Source organism: Tamandua tetradactyla, chromosome 7, assembly GCF_023851605.1.
Source record: "Tamandua tetradactyla isolate mTamTet1 chromosome 7, mTamTet1.pri, whole genome shotgun sequence".
Classification (NCBI taxonomy): domain Eukaryota; kingdom Metazoa; phylum Chordata; class Mammalia; order Pilosa; family Myrmecophagidae; genus Tamandua; species Tamandua tetradactyla.
This window is the reverse complement of record NC_135333.1, coordinates 51,864,540-51,882,836: the sequence shown is the minus strand read 5'-3', so window position 1 is coordinate 51,882,836 and position 18,297 is coordinate 51,864,540. Positions and strand designations below refer to the sequence as shown.

At 42.3% G+C, this 18,297-nt stretch overlaps 1 protein-coding gene and 1 long non-coding RNA gene across 12 annotated transcripts in view; one reads left to right on the top strand and one right to left on the bottom strand.

Moving 5' to 3' along the window:
* Positions 1-18,297, top strand: part of CELF2 (CUGBP Elav-like family member 2) — a 506,203-nt gene that overhangs the window by 465,890 nt on the left and 22,016 nt on the right. For 9 of the 11 annotated variants that reach the window (XM_077169455.1, XM_077169448.1, XM_077169444.1 and 6 more), the window contains one exon: positions 18,054-18,173. In XM_077169455.1, the coding sequence (XP_077025570.1) occupies positions 18,054-18,173 (120 nt within the window). Of the gene's footprint in view, positions 1-18,053; positions 18,186-18,297 lie in introns of all 11 variants that reach the window. The other 2 variants (XM_077169446.1, XM_077169451.1) reach the window with 1 other exon arrangement.
* On the bottom strand, positions 15,573-16,765 carry LOC143691240 (uncharacterized). The gene is made up of 3 exons (XR_013179414.1): positions 16,588-16,765; positions 15,749-15,767; positions 15,573-15,623 (listed from the first exon to the last, which is right to left on the bottom strand). It is a non-coding gene; the product is annotated as an uncharacterized LOC143691240 (long non-coding RNA).

Below are 18,297 nucleotides of genomic sequence, written 5' to 3'. Positions count from 1 at the left end.
ATTTACCCTGAAGTCACCATGTCACCTCTCAGTCTTAGGAGAGGTTGTTCTCTTGTAACCCCATACATTTCTCTGCAATGGGATTGCCTGCAGACTCGCACTGCATGAGAGACGTCACCTGCAGACCTAGTGAATCCACATCTTGAGAAGCTTCTGCTCTGTGCAGAGCAAGTCCATGATATAAGAGCTGGGCTCTGAGCTACACCTCCGGCGTTCATATGCCAGGGCCAATGACATGGGTGGAGTAGGATGAGCCTGTGAGATGCAGACAGACAGACAAAGGGCACTGGGGGCCTGCAGCTGCTATGGTCCCACAACGTTGGTAAGTCTAAAATTCTAAAATGAGACTTACTCTTCCTGCCCCATTACATCTCATCAGCAGCATCTCGCTGGCCTCCCGTGAGCCTCCGGGGTGGTCTTTGCAGCCAGTCTCTGGGTCAGCCGTCCAGCTCACCTGCCCCACATGCCGTCGGCTCCCCCATTCTGAAATACCTCCTTTCCCTTCCAGTTGGCACAGCCTGTGTGAAGCCCTCGTTTTCACTCCCTTTGCCCTACTGGCAGGCCTCGAACTTGTCTCCTGCCCTCCGTCCATTTAGCACACTGCTGTCAGGGCAAGACAGCTCTGCTCTGACCCTCCCCGGCTGGCTCCCTGCAGTGTAGACTAGAGGACAGTGGACTCAACATCAGCCTTCCTGCCAGAACTGTCACTGCAGGAAGTGACACCCCCAGGCCAGTCAGATAGTTCTTCTTCCCCCCAAATGCACCATGGGCCTTTATTCTCGCCAGCCCCACTTAGAATGCCTTGTTCCCCCCTCACCTGTGAGAATCCTCTGTGGCACTTATTTCCTACAGTGTCTGAGCTTGAGGAGATTCATGTTTCGGGGAGAAAACTGGGGCTTTTAATGCCCATTGTAGCATTTTAACGCCCAAGCATAGTTTATACTATTTCTGTAAATTGAATGATGGTAAGAAAAAAAATGTTTTATAGTAATAATAAAATTACTTTGGGGCAGGCAACGGTGGCTCAGTGGCAGAGTTCTCGCCTGCCATGCCAGAGACCCGAGTTCAATTCCTGGAGCCTGCCTGTACAAAAAAAAAAAAAAAAAAAAGATTAAATTCCCTTGGACGTTTCAGGTATCGGAGCAAATGCCACTGCCACCATGAAGTCTTCTAAGACTTGATCACGTCCACATGATCTAGCCGACATAAATACTTCACCCCTTCTAACCCTGGCTCGGGCAAAGACTCCTTCATCAGGAGCCCCAGGGCAGGAGGGAGGAGGGAAGTCTGAAATACCTAGCAGGGAATAGGCACTCTGTCAATGTCTGTCAGACTTGTGACCCTCCTGCATAGCTCATCCTCTTCAGTGCCATGAGGGGGATCTTCATGCTTGTGCAGAAACACTTGTGTTTTCCTAGGTGGTTACTGGATGCATGCCCTACCTCTCCCTCTACACAGGCAGTGGTTTCCAAGGAGGAGCAGTTTGTTGTTACCGTAACCCCCACTCCCACCCCCACCCCGGTGTTTGACCAATACAGAAACCCAAATGTTTCTGTGACTAGATTGAACAACAAAATGAAGAGTGCTTTATACAGCCCAGTCCAGCACTCTGGAAGGAGAGCCCCAGATCCGTGATGGTGGCATTTTACAGGGTCCATCCACCCTCCTTAAGTCCTCGATTCATTGTCGCCAAACAGCCACACCTTACATGTGAATATTCAGGTGTGACAGCTCTCTAAAAAGCAAGTCAACACTAGCTGACATTAGAACAAAAACAGTAAAGCAAGGTACTTGTTTTGTTTTGTTAAATTGCAGGTACTTTATAAGTGGTGGCTTTCAGAGTGTCCCAATGTCCTGATATTGAATGAGTAACAGCTTCCTATCAGTGAAAGGCATTGCACTTTCAAAAGAGCTGCCTGCTCTAACCTTGGCTTCTGAAAGACGACATGCCTCAAAAAACACCCCTTAATTGCGTGTGCTCCGCCAACTGCCCATCCCCTGCAGGGGTGCCGACGCTAATCACGTAAAGGAAGAGCCCGTTTAGCTTTGCAGTGTATTCTTGACTAATATTATGTGGTGGCTTTATTAATGCTGGGATCAGTTCCTCATGTGAAGGTTAACTGGGCCTCTTCCCCTCCATTTTTCTCCACCTCTTTTCATCGTTAATCATTAGGGAAAACAACTAAATCTCAAAACGGTAGGTTTTCCCCTTCATTGGCTCCTCTTTCAGGTGTTTTAGTTTGGGGGGCAAACCAGTTGTTAAAAACAAGCTATATATTTTTATTTTTCCATTTACGTGTTCGCCCCCTTGTGCAGAAATCACCACTTTTACTTTTTACATCCTATATCTGTTACCATCTATAAAAACAAATATCTGGGGCCAACTAAGGGAAGGTATGTACTTTTATTTTGGTGAATCATAAGCAAAATATCATTGGAAGGGAAGGAAGTTTCAATTTCTCTTTGCTTTGCTCCATTTTGGTAGCTCCATGTGAATTATGCTTTCATTCTTATGTATCTGTCTTCATGGGACAGGGCATGGTACTGAAGATAAGACAGGGTCAGGACAGTACCCTGGTTTATTGGCAAGTAAGTGGATTTCTTCCTTAGGAGCATCACCCAGTGAAAGCTCCAACAAGCATCCCATGTTTAACTTTTTGAAGAACCAGTTGCTCCATTTTACATTCCCACCAGCAATACATTAGGCTTCCAGTTTCTCCATATGCTCACCAGCACTTGTTATTTTCCTTTTTTTTAATAATAGCCATCATAGTGGGTGTGAAGTGGACCTCAGAGCCTTTTACACCATTTTCTAGTGCAAACAGCCTCTTCCTATTGATCACCACTCCCTTTCCCCCCCCAAAAATATTTTAGGGAATAAATTAAAATTAGAGGTGTGGTTATTGTGGGCTAATTAGACCCTCTGGGAGAGGAGATGCTCTGTATTTCGTTAATACCCTAGGGTTGTGATTAACTAATAATGATAGTGCCTGTGTCATTTTTTAATTACTCTGCCTCCTCCACATCTTCCCTGCACAGTAGGAATATCACATCCAAGCTCATTGGAGGCAAAACGACAGCCACAGGCTCCAGTGTCCTGCCTATGTTTGGTTGATGCAGGCAATTTTCTCTGTGTTTACAATTATATTATTTCCTAAACCACAAAGCCACTGTGCTTTTGCCATCTAATTGTGCTTGGAAAGTGTTTAATGAGGGCACTGAAGGCAGATTCTTTGTGCCTCCTGTTAAGGTTGTTTTGTCAAAGCTGAAAAAAAAAAAAAAAAGAAGAAACTCTGTCCAGGAACATAGGGAAGAGAGTTCCTGGGAGGAAATTTATGTATCTGGCTCCTGGAAACCCAAGTGGTTTGGGGCATAGACTTATCCTGGGCATGAACAGCAGGTGCCCTCATAGAAGTCCAGAGGAAGGGACACCAGCGATGTAGGGAGTTATTCCTTACATGGAGAAGTGGTAAATGTGAGCGATTGCTCAGCCCCCTCAGCCATTTTACCCCATTTCTTGCTGGATTTGGACTCTCTAGAAGGACTGAGAAGTAGCCAAGCTCCCTGCACTCAGCCTCACCCCAAACTGGGCATCATGTTTACCATCCCACCTTCTATAAAGCATAAGAAAGAAACCCGGCGTTTCCTCAGCATGGCAAAGGGAAAGGGAAGAGGAGGTTCTCAAGGGCAGACTTGGAATTTGGTCCTGAGCCCACGTCTGAGAGAGGCAACCTGGGGGGCAGAGCCACAGAGAGAGCTCGGTGCCTGTGATGCCAAAGGCCGTAGCAGTGCCACCAGTTCTGCCCTCCCCAGTATCTGACTCTTTATCTGGCACACAGCGGAGGAGAACAGTCTGATGAGAGCCTTTCACGTACCACTCGCCGCAGGTCTTCACGGTCCCTTGGAAGTCGCCTGGGTCGTGCAGCTGGATGCCCTTCGTCCTGCAAGTCAGCCTAGTCCTCCAAGGACCTGGGTACGGAATCCAGCTCACTGCCTCAGCCATCAGAGGACTTTTCGTTTATTCATTCATTTACGCAACAAATATTTATTGAGCACCTTGTACATGCTGTCACTCTTGTAGATTCTAGGAAATAAGGCAGGCAAGATTCCTATCCTGTAATAAAGCTCATCTCCTGGCTGGATTTTTTTCACATGGAAGAAAAGAACCATTTCTTACTCTTGCTTAGTATTTTACTCTTGGTTTCCTGCCTCTCTTGTACAAAGAAACTTTTACTTGTGCCCCTGATGGAAATTGATAGCTCCAGTGGTTCTCAAGTTTTCATGTGCATAAGCAGTCCAGGAGGGCTTGTAAAAGTCAGTGGCCTGGCCCCACCACCAGAGAGCCTGGTTCCCAGGTCTCAAGCCTGCCCCAGGTGGTTCTAATACAGGAGGTCCACGAAGGCGGGACCTTTCTACATTCAGATGCCTGGTTACAGAGCCCCCAAGGAGCAGTATGGCACCCACTGGCTGCACACAGGGCAGCTGTGACCCGGGGCCAGTAGAGTCCCCACAAAAGTCTGTGCTTTCTCTTGTGCTCATGCTCTCCGAGATGTTTTCATCCATTTAGCATTTGGCTTGGCTTTGTGCAGTATGGTGGCCACCATATGGGTTCCAGGGAAAGGATAAGGCAGATCTGTATGGCCTCTGAAGCTTGCTCAGTCTTGTATTTACGTAGATGCCTTTTGCTCTGCAGTCTCTAAGTGGGACCTGGGGATTTCACATTCTTCAGTTGGGCTAGAACCTTCACCAAAGTCCTGCCTTAAACCAGAACTTGGCCCTCTTGGAGTCCTCATGTTAAGTAGGACTGTGAGTAGATGCAATAAAGGCTTTGCAGAGAGCCGGTTTATTGAGCCTTGGAGGCCAAGGAGGCCCCAGAGTCTCCCACAAGCCTCTACAGCAGTTAACCCACTCAAGAACGGTCTAATCCTTAGACCGTTCTCTTTTATTTTGAACTGAAATCTGCGTCCTTCCAACTCTCACCCACTGAGCCTAATTCTGGTCTCTCAGGTTACAAAGAATGTCTTTCTGATGTCAAGACCTAACCCTGCTTCTTCCTTGGTCTTTTCCTCTTTAAGCTAAATTTTACCTTTTTTTCTCAACTAATCCTCTCTCACTCAGCCTGACTTCCAGACCTCGCCACCTTTTGGACACTTTCAAACCTATGCCTGGTTTTTTGCTTGGTGGCTGTAGAATGTTTCTTAGAAAAACAATAATAATAATAAATTTAATGTAGTAATTTTTAAATGATTAAAAACAGTTTATTGAAAGAATTTAAGGGGTCAGCATAATCAGAAAATAGGTGAACCTTATACAGAATATCAGAGTTGGAGGGAAACAAACCCGTGATTATATCAGTAGTGGTGAGCAGGCATGTAATGATACCTGGCTGATGCTCCCAATAGCATTTCATAGCGAAATAGGATTATTGACTAACAAAACCATATAGTATAATTTTAAAATTAAAAACTAAAAAAAAAAATGCCCACAGATTGCATTTCCTAGGGATCAAGTCTATGATAAAGGTTTCAAAAGTAGTCACCATCCACACAGTTAGTTCCTCTGTGGATGTCTTCAGGGGAAAATATTGTTTCTTCATTTCAAGTATTGCAAAACGATATGGAAAGGTTGTAATCCCTCCTTTTGAGGACACAGTAACCAGGTTCTCATCCTTCAGAAAGAGACTCAGCAAATGTTTATCTATCACCTACCATGGGGCAGATGTCTAGACCACTGTGTGTAATTCTTGCTTTCTGTTTTGCACTTTAGTACCAGGCTTCCACTAAGTTGAGCAGCTCACCAAGGTTCATAGCTTGGAAGGGACAGAGCCAGAAAGGTGAAGGTGAATCTAAGCGGCCTCTGTCTGAGAGTCTCCGCAGCAGCCATGTTAACAGGCATGAGAAGCAAACTAAGAATTTAAGTTCAGTGTCAGCCTCATGTCAAGACCCTGGAGACAGACGGCTGGGTATAAATCCTCTGTGATCTTTCAGGCTCCTTTATCTCACAGGATCCTTTTGAGCAATAAAATGAGCTAATACATGTGAAATACTTAGAACAGTGACTGGCACATGACAAGCACTCAATATAGTTTAGCCTTCATTATTAGCTTCATTCCTGACAAAGCTGGATTGGAGAACGTGTGAATCTTCTCTTGCTGCTGTGACAGCCACAAACTTGGCAACTTAAAAGAAAATAAGCACATCCTCTTATGTTCTGTAGATCAGAAGTGTGACTTGATCTTATTGGGCCAACGCCAAGGCCAGTAGGCTGTGCTCCTTTCTGAAGGCATGAGAGGAGAATCCTGGCCTTTTCCAGCTACTAGAGGCTGCCCACGTTCCCTGGCCCCCTTCCTCCATCTTCAAAGCCAGCTCCATAGGGCAAGTTCTTCTCACTGCTGTCCCTCTGGTTCTCTCTATTCTGCCCCCAACTTCTACTCCTTAAGACCCTTGTGATTGCATGGGACCTACCCAAGTAAGCCAAGATCCTCTCCCCAGTCTCAGGGTCATCTGGTTAGCAACCTTAATTCCTTCTGCCAGTTTAATTCTTCTTTTTTGCATTAGCCAAACCCATTCACAGGTTCTGGAAATTAGCTATGGCCATCTTAGGGGGGCAATTTTTCTGCCTATCACAGGAAACACAATAGAAATTCCTACCTCCTTCTCCAAAACTAGCCCTTGAGGAACCAAGTGATCTTAATTTGCCTACACAGTCATGGAGAAGTTAGAATAGAAAGAGAACAGTGAGCAGGGAGGCCTTAACCGAGCCCTCACTGGGGGGTTGTGTTTCAGTTCAATGGCCCCTGCCCCCGGTTACTATGACCCAGTGGCTGTCAGGTCCTGCACCCTCCTCACCCATCCAGTCCTAACCTAACCTTCGTCCGCAAAGGAAATCCAAGTCTGGTCAGGGTGGGGGCTAATGCAATTTATCCATAAGGCAGAGAAGGGGGCTTCTTCCTGGGATCTGGTGTTCACAGCCTTCTCCCTCTATGGAAAGCTGAGAAAAAGAGAATGAGCGTTTTCTCTCTTCACAAACAAAAAGAAAACAGATGAAGCAAACTTTCTTTTTAACTTAGGTAAGATGCCATTTGCTTATTATTTGGGTTGGTTTAAAAAAGTTTTCCAAACAGTACTTCTCCCACAGCTGCTGTATCTCTAGGTGGCAAGGCAACTTTGACTCCTTACCAAGGACCCCCCCCCTGCCCCCAGGTGGGGGCCAGTCCCAGGCCTCGCACCTTCCCTGCCTCGGGTGTGCTTGGGCAAATCCATTTGGTGGACTGAACCTCAGCTTCCTCATTCTTAAAGTGGAGAAAAAGACAATCTGTCTAGCATCATTGATCCCTGGGACTGCTGTGACAAAGGACAACTGGCTGAGTGGCTTAAAACAGCACATATTTATTTCTCACTGTTTTGGAAGCCAGAAGTCCAACGTCAGAGCTGTGTTTCTTAGGAAGTCTTTATGGTTCCAACAGCAGCTGGCCGCACTCGTGGTATTCTTTGGCTTGTGGCATAGCTCAGTCTCCATCTCGTGGCTGTCTTTCTCTGTGTCTGTCTTTGACTGTTCAGATGTCACCTACTTATAAGACAGCAATCGTTTCAGATTAAGGCTAATCCAGCCTGGCCTCATCTTAACTAATAACATCTTCAAAGATCCTATTTCCAAATAGGAATAGGGTCAAGTTCGAAGCCAGGGGGTAGGATTTGAATTTATCTTTGGGAGGGATACAATACAAACCATCACCTCTAGTTCCCAGGATAGCTGCAGGAATCTGACTTGAAACAGCAGAGTGGGGCTGAAAGGCTTATTGTTTGCTATTGTTGGGACTGGGTTGGGGGCCGGGGACGGTGAAGGAAGAGTATTGCAGCTGCTGGGTGAATCCTGCTCACAGCTCCACTTGAGATCCTGGACAGAGGTTATTCCAGATCAGGTCTTCTAGCACTATTTTCTTCTTTCTTTTTGTTCTAAGACCCCAGCAGAGCAAAGGATCCAGTGTCTTAGTCACCCAGTCTGGGCATTACAGTTTTGGCCTGGACCAAGAAGCCCTTCTGGTTGTATTGCTCATTCCCAATCCTTTAGCCTTGAGGAGACAGGAGCCACTCTCTTCGCCCCAGATGGGAGTTGGTATTTGGAAAATACTCAGCTTGGAATCTTTCCAGCAGTGAACCACCTTGATCAAATGACCAAAGAAAGTCTGTGGCAAGTCAGATCAGTGTAACCTCACCACTGCTTTCCTTTGCTGTCTACCTCGCTCCCTACGCCCCCCCATCCACCCTCTGCATGAACACATTTTTCAAAAAAGGCCACACAACTCTGTTGGCCACCCAAGCCAATGTGACCCAGTGCAGTCCTGCTTTCACTGATTGCATGACTTTTTGATTTCCTGGTTAGCTAATCTATTGGATCATGTCTGGGCCAGCTGGTGGTTTTTAACCAAGGCTTTAGCAGGCCAGCACATGTGCAAGGTGAGGCTGGTTTTGCTTCCTACTTGCTTTCCTCTTGACTTTATTCTACAACTTCTTGTTTGGACGGAGCAACCTTCACTGCAAGAGGCACCATGAGCACTCATGATCCAACATTTATATACCACCCTTTTCCTGAAATGCTCCTTTGGTGTTTTGTAAACAGTTTAAGTAAAGAAGTGAAAGATTCCGTTCTCAGTGGAGACTGAAGGGAATTGGGGGTAGGCAGAATGCAATTACCCAAGACAGAAACTTGCCAGTCTGCCAACAGAGAAATAGGAAAATATGTGTGTTGGAGGCAGTTGATATGTCTCTGTCTCTGTCAGCTGTGTCTGGGGTTTTTATCTCTATTGTACATCTGTTGAACGTTTAGTTTTGAAGTCCTTGATTGAGGTTGGCTTTATGACAAACTTGAGTTGATCTTTCACTTTCAAAAGAGAGATTGTTCAAATTCCAAAGATCTTAAAGACAGCTGATAGACAGTAGAGCTCTATTTTCCAGTGGACACTCAAATTGGAATAAATATTCCAAGCATTATCCAAGAGATATGGAGCATATAGAGTCTCCTCACTTTAAGGCAAATCACTTATTGCATTTTTCTTTGTCTCTCATTTGACTCCTCCCCCTCCTTTCCTTCACCCTCTCTCCCACCTTTCTACTAGGTCTACCCCAGAACAGCATAATAAGAGATTGGAAAACTGTTCAGCCCAAGTCACTGTAGCTGGTTTCCACAGCTTTTTAAATAAATAGAAAACCAAAACCTAAAGGGACACCTTACTTGCATTTTGTTTCTTTATTATCCATGACAAAATGGGCCCACTGAGTCTCTGAGCCTCCTTTACCCTCTCTGACTTCCTCTATGCGTGTCTGTTTATAATGCATTATGTATGTCTATAATGAGTTGTGTCTCCAACTCACTGTTCACAACTACAACTGTGAATTGGCCACATGGCTCTGACCCACTTCTTCTTTCAAACCATCTTAAAGACTTGAAGGATTTGAAAAATCACCCATAAGACACAAGCTTAGCCAGTTCCAATGTTGTCCAGCTCCTTTTCCCTCATCCCACTGATGGGAGCTCTCACCAGCAGTAGGCAGCTGACAAGTCTGCTTCCTGCTGTTTGGGCTCCTCTCAGTGACAGTGCATGGCAGGCAGTATCTACGGGCGAATAGTTCCCAGTCGATATTGTAGAGTGGGAAAGAGCTTTTGGACGGGTGCACTGTGCCTGCGTGTGAGCTGGAAAAGGATCATCCAGCAGAACCAAGACCATGGCTATAGAGTCACCAGTAATTGTAGATGTTTAGACCAGAAGCAGATAAAGTTTATCTCCTTTTTTTTATTGTTATTTTGTGATATATATCCTACATAGGCTTGTCTCCTCAGTTCAACTTCTACCCAGTAACTGCTAATGATACATAAATTGCCAAATAGTGCCAGATGCCATGCCAAGCTCATTACATAGACTATCTTATTTAATTCTCACAACCACCCTTGAAGTTGGGCACTCTTTTTACCTCCATTTTGAAAATGATGAAACACAAGCTTGGGAAATCCAAAGCTCTCATTCTTAACTACAGTCCCATTTTTCCTCCAGTCTTCTGTTTTTAAGGTTTTACTAAAAGAGGGTAATGGGATTGTGGTGTTCTGTTATTTATTTAGAGCAATAGCCTAGTATCTCACCAGCTGTGTGGCCAAATGAGGAAACTTTCTAGCCCTTCTCAGTGATGCCTCTGCTAACCACCCTCCATCAGCCTTCTCCTTCCCATGCCCTCTACAGACTGTATGCAGGGGGACCTAGCTAAGGGACACTGTAACATGTTAGAGATTCATGAAGTCTGCTGTGAAATCAGATTCTGCAGAGACTATAGTAGTGCGGCCTTGTCATATGTTTTGTGGCCCGGCAATTACAATGACGAGGTCACAGCATCAGCCCAATGGCAGGTCCAACATAAGGCTTTCTGGGAGTGGGCTAAGGCCTTGACACCCATATCTCTCCATCGTTGGTGTGAGTGGCAGCCAAGTCTGGGGGCCTTCCTGGCGATGATAATAGCTTGTTTCTCAGATGAGTGCCAGAACGGTCTAGTAGTCACAGCATTCAGTTTCCTCCCCTCTGTACCTCATCCCCAGTTTATGTTTCACATTCATTTCCTGGGATGTTTGAGGAATAACTCATCTCATCACCCTCTTCCTTTCCATTTGCATCACTTGGATCTCAGCAAAATAACTGAGGAAAGGAAAGAAAAATAGAGCCCTGAATAAAATCAAGGTTTTCTGACCGTTACTGCATACTGGCACTGGACTTCTTTTATTAGGTACATCACATCAGGACCAAGACACAGATTTTCATGAAACCATATTAAGATCCTTTGTAATGCAAGCAGTTTACCCAGCTTCTTTCTTGATGTCACCTAAAATTGTTTTAAAGTCTGTTTTGTTTTTATAATAATATAGCCACTCAACTCTTTTATGGCTGCTATATGCATGATATATAGTTTTCCATTTTTTTACTTTCATTCTATTTGTGTCTTTCAATCTAAAGTAGACATCATATAGTTGGAGCTTGTTTTATTTTTAATCCAGTCTGATAAACTCTGCGTGCCTTTTGATTGGATTTTTAACTCATTCACACTTCATGTTCTTATTATGGTTGAATTTACATCTGCCATTTTACTTTTTGTTTTCTATATGTCTTATGTATTTTTCTCCTGCTCTTTCTTTACTTCTTTATTTTGCATTAAGTGACTATATTCTAGTGTAACATTTTCCTTTCTTTAATTATTTTTTCATAATTTAAAAAATATTTTAAAATATTGTAAGCTTTAGGGCTTAAGTATGCATCTTATCAAAATCTGCTTCCAGTTTATATTAACTTAATTTCATTGAGATATAGAACTACTATTCCTAAATAACTCTTCCCTCTGCTCATTTTTGTGCTATTGTTGATTTATAATTACACCCATACATGTTGCAAACCCAAAAGCATTTTGTTATAATTATTACTTTATAAAAAAGGTCCTTAAAAAAACTGAGAGAAGAAATAAGAACAAATATATATTTATATAGTTAGTTGCATTGACCTTCTTATCATTTCTGGTTCTCTTCATTTCTTCCAGTGGATTTGAGTTACAGTGTGGTATCATTTTCTTGTGCGAGTGCAGCTTTTTCCCAGCTGCCTCCTTTGTGCTGTTATTGTCAAATATATTACATTTCTACATGTCATAGGACCAAAAATGAAATTATATACATATTATTTTAAGCATTTAATTTTTAAATCAGTTAGGAGATTGATGTTTTTCCTGAAATTTGGGAAGTTTTCAGTCATTATCTTTACAAATATTTTTTTCTGCTTCTTTTTCTCCTCCCCTTCCGTTTCTTCTATTATGTTAGTGCACTTATTGGTATGCCACATTTCACTGAAACTCCATTCATCTTCATTTCATTTTTTCTCTGTTCTTCAAATTACATAATCTGTATCAAACTATCTTCAAATTCACTGACTCTTTCCTCTGCCAGCTCAGATCTACTATTGAGTCCCTATAGTAAATTTTTCTTTTTGGTTATTTACTTTTCAAATCTGTAATTTCCATTTGTTTCTTTTTTATAATTTCTGTCTCTTTATTAACATTTCATTATTTGATGAAGCATTGTCATACCTTTCTTTAATTCCTTAAGCATGGTTTCCTTTATATCTTTGAACATATTTATAAAATTTTTAATATTGTTTTACATATTTATAATAGCTGCTTTGAAGTCTTCATCTGCTAAGTCTAGTATCTGGGCCCTCTCAAAGTTAGTTTCTGTTGCCTGTTTTTTTTCCTATGTATGGATCACACTTCATTTTTTCATTGCAAGTCTCATAATTTTCCATTGATAACATGTTGTAGCATTTCCTGATATTGATGTCCTCTCTTCCCCCTGCAGAGCTTCTTGTTTCTGCTTATTTGCTTTCTTATTTAGTAACTTTGCTAGACCAGTTCAGTGAGGTCTATTCCCCACCATAATGCCTCAGATTTCACACTTAGAGGACATAACCTTAGGCTGAGAGTGACATTCTTAATTGTCCTTTATTTGGTGACTAATGTCTTTCAAAAGAATCTTTTTGACTCTATCTTTCCTTGATCCCCCTGTTAAGCTTCTGACTGGTCTCTCTTTATAATTCTCAGATCCCTCTATTAGCCTCCACTAATTGCTCTTTGCTGTATTGTTTTTTATCCCAGAGTGTAAGTTACCTCATAGTCTGATCCAGTTATAGTTGAGCCCCTTTTAGGGGTAATCTTTGAGACCAGTCTTTGAAGTTGTTCTGACCCTGAAAGAACTCTTCCTAGTGTTCTCTTTCCCTGGTTCTCTCTGTTAAACTTCTAGCTGATCTACTATTTTGTTCTCATGGAACTGTCAGCATCCTCTTAATTGTACACCATCCAAAATCCCTGTTGTTTCAACAGCGGCCTTGGACTTGAACTTCCCCTTACTCTGTTCTAAATAAAGTCCTTCCCCTGTGGGAGAGTTATGGAGCAATCTGCTCCTACATGCTTCCTCTCCTGGTGGGCAGAAACTTAATGCCACTGCTCCAGAGCTGTAGATGGAGACAACAGCCACTTCTCTCAAAGTAAGAAGGTCTATGAGGAAACGCTGGGTGGGAGTGGTGCCCCTAGTCTTATTGGTATCCCTCTCCAGACATAGGACCTCCACCCTAAAAGAGAGTTGGGGCTCAGTGTTCTCAGCACACTGTGTCTAGAGTGGAACTTCTGCCCTCTAAGTAGTAGCTGGGTTGAGCAACCCCCAAACCTCAGTCTGGAATACAGAGCTGAGGGTAGCTGAGGAACACTGGTGGTCTGCCTCTCCTTAGGAGAAACCACAGCCCCAGACTGGAAGCTGTAGAAAGAGACATCCCTCATCTTCCTGGCCACCCCCACTCATCAAGGGATTTCTGTCACTCTGAGCAGACAGTTGAGAAGGGAGGAGGAGGCAGGTAATGGCTCAAATGCCATGGACTTTTGCTGTTCTTGAGATTTAGTGAATTTTCTTGGACATAAATGTTTCTCCAGTTGCCATGGATCCTTAGGACAATTTCCTAGGACTTTAAGTGGTTGATTTTGAAATTTATCATCATTTATGATTATTTCCCCAGGCAGAGGGTCCACATATATCCTCAGTCTGTGTGCTAGAAGGACTTCTCTGATGTTACCTAAAATTGTGTGGCATCTTCCAGGTCTTTATCACTGACTGAGATTCGAATGTGCATTAACGATAGTTTTCACCTCTCTAACATGACAACCTAGTAAGGACTACTACACATACCCTGGCATCTGACATAGAGGGATATATTTCTAATGGGGGATTTCTGTTAGTAGCCATTGGAGTGGGTTACCCAGAGAGACCCTCACGTTAGGGAACAAAAACTAAAATGCTTAATATGCTGTTTTTTGAGAATCTTCTCAATCACATCAACAACTGGTAACTTAGTAGGGAATTACTCAAAAATCAATGACTAAGTGAAAGGGAAACCCAGAAGTAAGTAGCACATTGAAGATGTCTTTCTCCTGAAGAACATTTGGTGAACCAGACTGAGCTTTAGTTCCTATGTCCTCCCAGTGCATGAGGAACACAAGACAAAGCCCAGGAGCCATCCAAGGAATAGCATCCAGTAGGAGACCATCACACAAGGCTGGAACCCCTCAGGATAAGGATGAACTAAAAAGACTTCCTCCTCAAGGAACTACAAGAAAAATGTCTTATCTCAAACTTGGTCCTTAGTATGGCTGGGGTCATTCTCCCTGAGGATTTATAACAATCCATCGGCCCTCTCGTGAGTTTCCAACACAACTTCCTTCTATTTGGGTGGTCAAAAACCATCAAACCATAAATTTAAGTATTCCCCAGCTGATATTTTCTTTCAGCATCTAACAGAATCTAATGTAAATTGTCCTTTCTGAAAGGGCCCAAAGAATGCAGGCTTCAAAGAATTCCCAGAAATAAAGTTCCAAGATATTTGTCGCAGTCAAGAATCACAAAATACACAGGGACTCCAAGCACCAAAATTAAGAAGCAGCAGAAGTAGATTTATATACTATAATTCTTAGCACACATCAGACAGGAAGTACATTTAATATGTTTACAAGTAGAAGAAAGGATTTTAAAAATTAGCAAAAAGGAGGTGATTATAAAAGTTGTCCAAACATATTGATAAAAGAAATAAAATTAGAAATGAAAGTACAGTAAGGAAAATGTAAAATTCAAAGTATGCATGAGTTTGCCATCATATCAGATGCAGTCAAAGAGAGAATTTGGTGAGTTGAAAGAGAGTTTTCAGGCAGCTATGCTGAACTGAGAAAATGAGAGATTAAGTGATATGGAGTAGATTGAACATTTAGTCTAATTGAAGCTCCTGAAGAAAGAAGAGGCAGGTTGGAGAAAAGACAATATGGCAAGAGTTAATGACTGAGAATTTTGCAGAACAGATAAAACTCACACACACACACACACACACACACACACACACACACACACACACACAATCTGCATATTGACAGACCCCAGTGAATTTCAAGCAGGATAAATACAAATAAACTCAGACCTAGATGTATCATAGTGAAAATGCATAACACCTACCTAACGCTTCTGAGTTAAGTAGCCTAAAATCCTTGAATTGTTCTGACAAGGAATAAGGGGCATGATTATATATGAATGTTAAAAATTTTTATGGTAACATATCCAAGAATAGAAATATTTTATATCCCTTCCAAAGTATTTGAAGGGAAAAAACTAACTTAAAGGAAGGCAAGAAAGGGGACAAAATATATATATAATAAAGGTGGATGATTAGCACAAAATCTAAAATGCTACTGTTAAAAGACAGTTATTTAAAAACCTGCCTTTATATTGATTACAAGAGATATAGCTAAAATATAAATAAACAAAAAAAAAAAAAAGAAAAAATATACCAAGCAAACAACCAAATAAAGCTAGTGCTGCTTTTTTAACATCACACAAAGCAGACTTCAAGGCAAAACTGGGTATAAAGAAGGCCACCACGAAAGATTCGTTTCACCAAAAGATATAATTTCTAAATTTAATTGCAAATAATAACATGTCTTCAAGATATATATAATTTTTAAATTGGCATCTTTAATAGGGATATTGACATTATGGTAGTAGCAGATGTTCATGTGCTTCTCTCAGTAATTGACAGATCAAGCAGACAAAAAAAAAAGTTATTTAAATGCAAATGTTCCTAACTGTAAAAATATATTGAAGATAAGGTAGGCCACGGTGGCTCAGCAGGCAAAGTACTCACCTGGTTTGATTCCCGGCGCCTGCCCATGCAAAAACGAAAAAATACATATTGAGTATATTAAGAATAACCACATACCAACAAATTTGAAAACTTAAATGAAATACAGAACTTCCTAAAATTTTTAACTTAATAAAAGTGATTCAAAAGAAAACCTGACTACTCCTCTATTAAAGAAATACAATCAGTATTTTTAAATCATCCTGTGAAAAAAAATCAGGCCCAAACCGTTTTTACTGACAAAAGTTCTATCAAATATTTAAGTTACAATTAATTTCAATCTTACACAATCTATTACAGATAAGAGAAGAATAGGGGACCTTCTTCAAATCATTCCATAAGACTAACAAAAGCTTAATATCAGAACTAGGGACAACTGAAGAAGGAAAAATAAGTGCCAATCTTATTCATGCACATAGATGAAGAAACCCTAAACAAGATATTAAAAAATGATGCTGAGGAACGATTGTCAATTTTGTTAGGTGTAACTGTGGTTTTACGGTTTTAAAATAAAATGTCCACAATTTCTAGAGCTGTGCACTATAAAGTGCATGGGGGTGAGATGATATGACATCTGAAGTATGCTTAGGGAAAGAGAGAAAAGGGATAAGTTGATTCTCAAACATTCTAGACTCTGCAGGTGAGTTATGAGAGTTTGTTATATGATCCTCTCTGCTCTGGCATGTTTGAAAAGTTTCACAAATAAAAGGACAAGAAACATTGGCTTGATTATATATTATCTTCTTTAAAAAGGTAAAATACAAAGAAAGGTAACACAGCATAAGGTATCAGAAGCTAATGTCACTCACGGCAGAAATGCAACAGGGTGGAGAATGACATACCTTCTGGGAACCTCAGCAGAAAGGGTTCCCAGGGAAGATGCCCTGCAGGCACGTTCGTGGTGGCCCCTGAGTGTGGAGGAAGGGTGAGCTCTTTTCCAGAGGAATGGATGAGGTTCCCAGCCACCCTAGATGGGGAGGAAATTCATACACTCCGCGACATCACAGGTAGAAATGCCCCAAGTGCTTCTTGTAAGCAATGGCCAGAGTGCAGTTTAGCGATTACCTCCTTCAGCATCAAGTGAGATGATGTATATGATAAAAGCCGGCAGATGGTGACGCTGTGCCAGCGCAAGATATTTGAAATGTTATTTACAGAAGCAATAATAAATGCAAAAAGGGTAGGGGATGCCACTTTGGAAAACCATTCAGCCATTGCTTAAAATGTTAAACATAAAGCTACCATATGACCCAGCAATTCCTCTCCTAAGAATAAGCCCCCCAAAAGTGAAAACATATATGTCTACATGAAAAGTTGTATGTAACTGTTTACAGCAGCATTGTTCATGATGGCCAACAAATGGGAAACCCCAACTGTACGTCGACTGATGAGTGGATTAACAAAATGCGCTACATCCATGCAGTGGAATGTTTTGGCAGAAAAAAAAAGGAATGAGATTCTGATTACATGCTACATCATGGATAAGCTTTGAAAACGTTAAGCTAAGTGAAAGAAGCCATCTCAAGAGACTATATATTCTACAATTCTAATTATATGAAATGTATAGGATAGGCAAATCCATAAAGACAGGAAGTAGATTAGAGGTTAGAAGGGGCTGGAGTGAAGAGAGAATAAGGGGTGACTCTTAGTGGGTATGGATTTCTTTTCCGGGTGATAAAAACTTCCTAACGTTATATAATTGTAATGGTTGTCCAACTCTGAATATACTAGAAATCACTGGCGCACTTTGAAAGGTGCCTTTTATGGCTTGTGTAGTATATCTCAATGAAGCTGTTATTGTTTTAAAGGGAGAGAAATAAGGGAAGAGGGAAGGGTTTCAACCAAAATGGTTTTATCTCCTATCACTCACCCCTCTATTACCTCTGCCACTTGGATCCTGAAATCTGATGTAAAACTTTGAAGGATGCACAGATGTATTTCAAAACCTCATTGCAGAGATGCCAGATCTGAAACAGAAACAGTAAGAAAGCCAGAAAATTCTATTTTCTGCCCCATGCCCACCCTCTAAATTCTGGTTGTTTTTAACCAGTGAGCATGTTCATTAGTGCTGGATGGGCAAAGCTGAGCTGGGACCATGTGCCTCATCACCAAATGTAATCGTCAGAGCTGCCCTGAGTGCAATACCCTGTGTCTTTAACATCAGAAGCCTGAGTGAATCCCCCAGACTCTGGATGCCTCAGCTCCTCTCTCAGCTTGGCAGACTGAGGGCCGGTTGCATCCCAGTGTGGTGAGCTGTCTCTGACCCTGTGCCCTCTCCCCCGTCCTCTGTCTTCCTTTTGTTTTTTAGTGGCTGCTTCAACCCCCAACTCCACTGCAGGTGCCGCCATGAATTCCTTGACTTCTCTGGGGACCCTGCAAGGTTTGGCTGGGGCCACCGTGGGACTGAACAACATTAACGCGCTAGCAGGTACCATCAACAGTGAGTATTTGCTGCTCTGGTGGACAGCCTTCCCCCAAATTCTCCACTGCAAACCGCCAGCCAGAAATGGCCTAAAACAGATAAGTGCCGGGGAGAACTAAAGCTTGGGGTG